Consider the following 6,362-nt stretch of genomic DNA (forward strand, 5'->3'; position numbering starts at 1 on the left):
ATGATGTTTTGGGGTGTCTTTGTTTGAGCACTCGTATAGGTCAGCATATGTGACCCGTCACGGAAACCAGGGACTCAAGTCGGCAGCACAAGTTTCGAGAAAATGAGAAACAAAGTTTTTTTTTCGAAATTTGTGATTTTCGTTTTATTGCAGAATCTGTTAGTTGAGATCACGAAGAAGCCTCTCCATGTTTGAGATAGCAGTTTTTGTATATTTAAAAGCGTACATTTTGCGGTTAAAATAGGCTTGTTTTTCCGGAGATTCTAGCGTGCAGCGGGGGGCGTCATTGTCTGTGTGTATATTTACATAACTGTTACTGTATAAGCTTGTGTTTTCGCCTCCGCCCCCAAAGGGAACAGCGTGACTACTAAATAAGGATAGTTCGCCCAAAAATGAAAATAATGTAATTAATGACTCACCCTTATGTCGTTCTAAACTCGGAAGACCTCCGTTCATCTTCGGAACACAGTTTAAGATGTTTTATCGTTAGATTTAGTCCGAGAGCTTTCCCCTTCATTGAAAATCTATGTATGGTTTCCATGTCCAGAAAGTTAATAAAAACATCATCAAAGTAGTCCATGTGACATCAGTGGGTCAGTAAGATTGTGTTGATGCATCGAAAATACAGTTTGGTCCAAAAATAGCAGAATTACGACTTTATTCAGCATTGTCTTCTCTTCCGGTGTTGTGTAAAATTCAGTCCCCATGAAAAACTGTCTCAATGGGCGGGGCATATATGCATATTCATGAGGTTGCTTTACCATGGGCGAGTACTGCGAGCGATTGCATGGAGTGGTCATTCATTGTGTTTCAGCTCTTGTTTGGTTAGTTCTATAAGGTAATAAAGCCGAATTGTCATACGTCCCATGTAGATCTAGGTACAAATGTTTATATTCTTTACAATGTAGGCTAATGCGCTTTGCGCAAATTATTTTATCAGAACGCTTTGTTATGGCGACGTAATGTTTTTGCTGTTTAACTTACGCGTGTGATTAAGTGCACAGATCGAGCACATTTCTCTTGTTCCTCGTTTGTCTTTGTACGGTCTTTTGAAGTTCTCCTTAGCTGTATTGTATTTTAATGCATCATAACTTTCACAAGAATGTAAGATGTGCAAATAAACACTTGGAAATGGTTGCTGTTGTTGTGTTGCTTATTGTCAGTTTTTATACGCAGTTACACTTAAAGGGCCTTTCACAAATGAGCCTTTGCAATCATTTTAATGCATTCAGAATGGCATCTTTTCATTTGGGTCAAGAACAAAATCACGCATGGACAGATTTTCATGACGTGCTGTACTCATGTTTCTCTGGTGAATTATACATGTAAATGGAATGACATGAAAAGTTTTACACATACAAATTTGAATGCCTTATCTAAATGCAAGACCCATGTTCTGAAGAGCTAAAAAAAATTTTAGTATTTACCCGTGTGCTATGGAAATAGGATGAGACAGACCAAAAAGCTATACCAGTTATAAAAGAATGTTTACAATTCTTAGGCCAAACAAAATAGCTTGTCAGTCATTAAACACACACAAATGAACTTCTTGTATTTATTGATTAAATACAATCACACATCCATATTACAAAATAAAGCTTCAAGTAATTTCAAAATTGCCATCAATGCCAAACAAAAATGACTCTAGTAACACAAAACCATTAAACCATAATCAAAATCTGCATCCGTGACAAATAAATATTTCAGAAAGACTGGGTTGGTTTACACATTCCCAGTGGAACCATCCACTGCAACAGTCACACTGAATCTGAAAAAGAAAAGAAACACTTGAAAACATGTTTTAATGCAAGGTAAATATTCACAGAGCATACTGCTTAACACACCCAACAGTCCTCAATGTCCTCTGTGAAAGAATGTTGGTCTCCACATGTCAAACATAATTCTGACAGGTCATCTGTGGAATAGAAAGCATCAATTTTATGCACATAATATTGTTGTGTGTGTGTGTGTGTGTGTGTGTGTGTGTGTGTGTGTGTGTGTGTGTGTGTGTAATATACCACTTCCTTGAAGCAGACAGAGGCCTATTTGTTGGCGTAGCAAAGCAATGTTGTCTGCTGTGCTTGCAAACTGCAAACTGCCACCTGTGAGAATAGCTTCTGCAAACTAAAAAAAGCAAAACAGAGCTTTAATATTCAACATGTGAATTAATGCATTTCAGACAATGCATAACAGAAACTTACTTTACAGACAAATACCCCACATGAATTGCCATCCTGTTGGAAGCAGTGCGGTACAGTGGAACATTTCCACTTCCCAACCTTTCCCCTTGTGTCCATAAATTTGCTTTGTTGGGTTCAAAAGTATGTATAATGTCAATACAAGTTAACAATCAGACCAACAAATAAGAAATATTGACATGACTAGCATATTTTAGCTGACCTTATAGCCTTTTCGCACTGAAGTAATTTACTTCGGCTTTCCCCAAATGAGTTTATGTATAATATACGCCATTCCTTCGGATAAATCACCTGTAAAATGTTAATGAGTGAATCAGGCCCCAAATTCTTTCACTGTGGTTTCTAAAACGTTACGACTTTAGAATGGAAAGAAACAGACCAGAAGTGTCCAGTGGTGGTTCTCATTAATGGACCCAATCATGACATCAAATTCATCTGGATCCAGCTGCAGTACAGATACACAAAAAAAAACTGTTACAGCTCATTATACTAGATCTCTGATGACATGAAAGATTTATTTGAAGAATTTTCATACCCTCTTCATAGAACTGCCGTTGCCCTTCCAGATGTTTGTCGCCTGAAAGGAATCAATGACATATGCCTTGCCTGCATAGTTCTTGGTCAGCAAACTCAGATATGCATTGATTACCTAAACAAAAGAGAACAAAGTTCACACAGTTCTTTACGGTCTTAATTTATGCCTAAAGAATAGCAGAATACAAAATAAACAGTTTTACAAAATATAAACAGGTATGACTTGCATCACCTACTTCACTTTCAAGCATTTCACCAGGTCTGAGGCGATCTACATCCCATGTGAAGACTTTGTATGGGCCAATTTTACTGCACAATACACCACCTTTTCTTTTGGCCCATATTTCTTGTAATACTGTGTGCGAAAGACACATTCCATTAGTTTATATTTAAAGTAACTTTCAGTCATTCATATAAAGATGTACATGCAAGTAATCAGAACAATACATACAGATTGCGCTGTTTGGCTGGGAGGTCGAGGCACAGACAGGAGGTGGCTGGGAGGTCGAGGCACAGACAGGAGGTGGCTGGGAGGTCGAGGCACAGACAGGAGGTGGCTGGGAGGTCGAGGCACAGACAGGAGGTGGCTGGGAGGTCGAGGCACAGACAGGAGGTGGCTGGGAGGTCGAGGCACAGACAGGAGGTGGCTGGGAGGTCGAGGCACAGACAGGAGGTGGCTGGGAGGTCGAGGCACAGACAGGAGGTGGCTGGGAGGTCGAGGCACAGACAGGAGGTGGCTGGGAGGTCGAGGCACAGACAGGAGGTGGCTGGGAGGTCGAGGCACAGACAGGAGGTGGCTGGGAGGTCGAGGCACAGACAGGAGGCTGGGGCGCAGGACAAGCATGTTCCTCCAAAAAATGAACTAAATGGTCCTTGTTAATTTTCGGAAATGTGTGTCCCTTGTCGTCCCTTAAATCTATGGACTTACCATCTACACTCGTCACAGTGTATGGACCAATGAAGTCTGGGTCCAGTTTGCCTCCCTTTCTCTGCCTGCTCCGTATATTTTTACGCAAAACCCTGTCACCAACCTTAATGTCTACAGACAATCCCTTTTCCAGCTTCCTTTTTTTGGCCTTCTGTTGAGCACAACTAATATTGTCCCGGACAGTTTGAAAGATGCGGTCTTGCCTTTTAATGCATTCAGAGATGCACTCCTCAGCCAGAATGTCCTCCACAGATTCATTGATCTATGAATAAAAACTGCCATAGTTCAATCTTAAAATGAATTAATATAAAAAGTAAAACAAAAAAATATATATAAACTGACCTCATATTTGTCAGGTACCTCGGATGGATACCTTGCCTCCCGGCCAAACATTAAGTAATATGGAGAGTACTTTGTCGTCACTTGTTTTTTGGTGCGGAGACCAAACATTGTGGCCTCCAAATAATCAGACCACTTGTGTGGCTGCTTTCCCACCAGCTTGCTTAATGATCTTTAAATAAGAGAAAGAGTCACAGTAGGAAAACATTTATATGGCAATTCTGACCAATCAGAAATGTATTTTAACTACATTGACAAGTATTATTCAATTTATTATCTAATTATTCTTATCATTTAAAATGTCTGTTACCTCTGTATTGTGCCATTTAGCCTTTCAACTAGACCATTGGTTTGTGGGTGGTATGGTGCACACAAACTCCTTTTTATTCCCAGCAGCTGACAGACACCCATATTGACCTACATACACATACAAAACACACACGAATTATACTCTTCAATTTCACGAACAATTTCCAACTAGCAAATAAAGTGTAATCCTACCTTGTTCACAAATTCTTTGCCCTGGTCAGTTAACAGCCTTTTGGGGGCGCCAAATTTGTAGAACAGTTTTACAATACAGTCTGTGACCTCCTCAGCAGACTTGGTTTTTAGTGGGAAAGCCTCACACCACTTTGTTAGATAGTCCACCATCACACAGATATACTGGTACCCATCTTTTGTTGGTGTGAGCTTTCCCACTAAATCCATTCCCACAATCTCCCATGGCTCAACAACCTGTCAAGTGACATGTTCAATGTGGTTGATTTCTTAAGCAGAAAATAACACCATCTAATTTACATAAACTTACCTCAATAGGTGTATAGTCTGTGTGATTTTTAATGTCAGCTTGCTTTGCTTGGCAGGCTGCACAGTGTTTTACCTAAAAATAGATTCACGTTGTAATGCTACGCATGTCCACATCAAACAGTAGGCCTACTCATTGATTACTTACCCAATTTCTAATGTTCACACTCATGGAAGGCCAATAAAATCGACGGCTGATGGCATCAGTAGTTTTCACAATGCCACAGTGGGCCCCGATGGAACTGGTGTGGAATTCTGTGAAAACCTCTTGGGCCTCACTGCAGCACAACACTTTGGCTAAACCACCCTCTTCCCTTCTTCTAATGTAGTACAAAATGTCATCTAAAACCAATATGTTAAACCAATACTTTAAAGACCACATAACTCATCCAACCTAACTGTACATGGGACCTTCACCAAATTTGTACCACTGACCTTTGATGACATACTTCTTTGCCTTTCTTACAAGTACTCTTTTTTTGTTTTTTGTTAAATTATCAGGAACCTTTCCAGACTTTTTCAAATCAAACAGCAACTGGTAAGTTGATCTGTCCATTTTGCCAATTAAACAGAAAATAAATTAGATGGTTGGTTGGCCTTTTATCAGAGGTTGGATGCTTAACTAATTGGTTTGATTTGTGTAATTAATAAAGATGTTAATAAGTAACCACTTGTTTAAATGTGTGCAGGGATTGTGGGTAATAAACAGATTAGAAACAGTAATTGGCTTTGAAATATGTGTTTTTTCATGGTTTATGAACAACATTTGTTTGTATTGTGGAACTGTAATTGTGTGTTTCTGTTATTACATGTACAGAAAACATTAATTGAGGACCTTAACACTCAAAACCATTTTTCAGTTTGATACATCTGTGTTTTACATTTGGATAAATAGCTGTTCAAGTATGCATGTCAAATGTTTTTTTTTTGTTACTGGAGTCATTTTTGTTTGTGATGGATGGCAATTTTGAAATGACTTTAAGCTTTATTTTGTAATATCCATATGTGTAATGTGTTAATAAATACAAGAAGTTCATTTGTGTGTGTTTTAAGGACTGACAAGCTATTTTGTTTGGCCTAAGAATTGTAAACATTCCTTTATAACTGGTATACCTTTTTGGTCTGTCTCATCCTATTTTTAGCTGTTCAGAACATGGGTCTTGCATTTAGATAAGGCATTCACATTTGTATGTGTAAAACTTTTCATGTCATTCCATTTACATGTATAATTCACCAGAGAAACATGAGTACAGCACGTCATGAAAATCTGTCCTTCATGCGTGATTTTGTTCTTGACCCAAATGAAAAGATGCCATTCTGAATGCATTAAAATGATTGCAAAGGCTCATTTGTGAAAGGCCCTTTAAGTGTAACTGCGTATAAAAACTGACAATAAGCAACACAACAACAGCAACCATTTCCAAGTGTTTATTTGCACATCTTACATTCTTGTGAAAGTTATGATGCATTAAAATACAATACAGCTAAGGAGAACTTCAAAAGACCGTACAAAGACAAACGAGGAACAAGAGAAATGTGCTCGATCTGTGCACTTAATC

At 38.7% G+C, this 6,362-nt stretch overlaps 1 protein-coding gene across 1 annotated transcript; it reads right to left on the reverse strand.

Annotated features, from left to right (window-relative positions):
- Positions 1–1,757: 1,757 nt before the first annotated feature.
- On the reverse strand, positions 1,758–4,730 carry LOC141280646 (uncharacterized). The gene is made up of 11 exons (XM_073811739.1): positions 4,310–4,730; positions 4,003–4,171; positions 3,184–3,922; positions 2,969–3,087; positions 2,734–2,847; positions 2,578–2,643; positions 2,401–2,489; positions 2,202–2,304; positions 2,019–2,124; positions 1,850–1,915; positions 1,758–1,768 (listed from the first exon to the last, which is right to left on the reverse strand). Exons 1-11 carry the CDS (start codon positions 4,408–4,410, stop codon positions 1,758–1,760), a joined length of 1,683 nt encoding a protein of 560 aa, XP_073667840.1. The 5' UTR covers positions 4,411–4,730.
- Positions 4,731–6,362: the final 1,632 nt, after the last annotated feature.

Source organism: Paramisgurnus dabryanus, chromosome 2, assembly GCF_030506205.2.
Source record: "Paramisgurnus dabryanus chromosome 2, PD_genome_1.1, whole genome shotgun sequence".
Taxonomy (NCBI): domain Eukaryota; kingdom Metazoa; phylum Chordata; class Actinopteri; order Cypriniformes; family Cobitidae; genus Paramisgurnus; species Paramisgurnus dabryanus.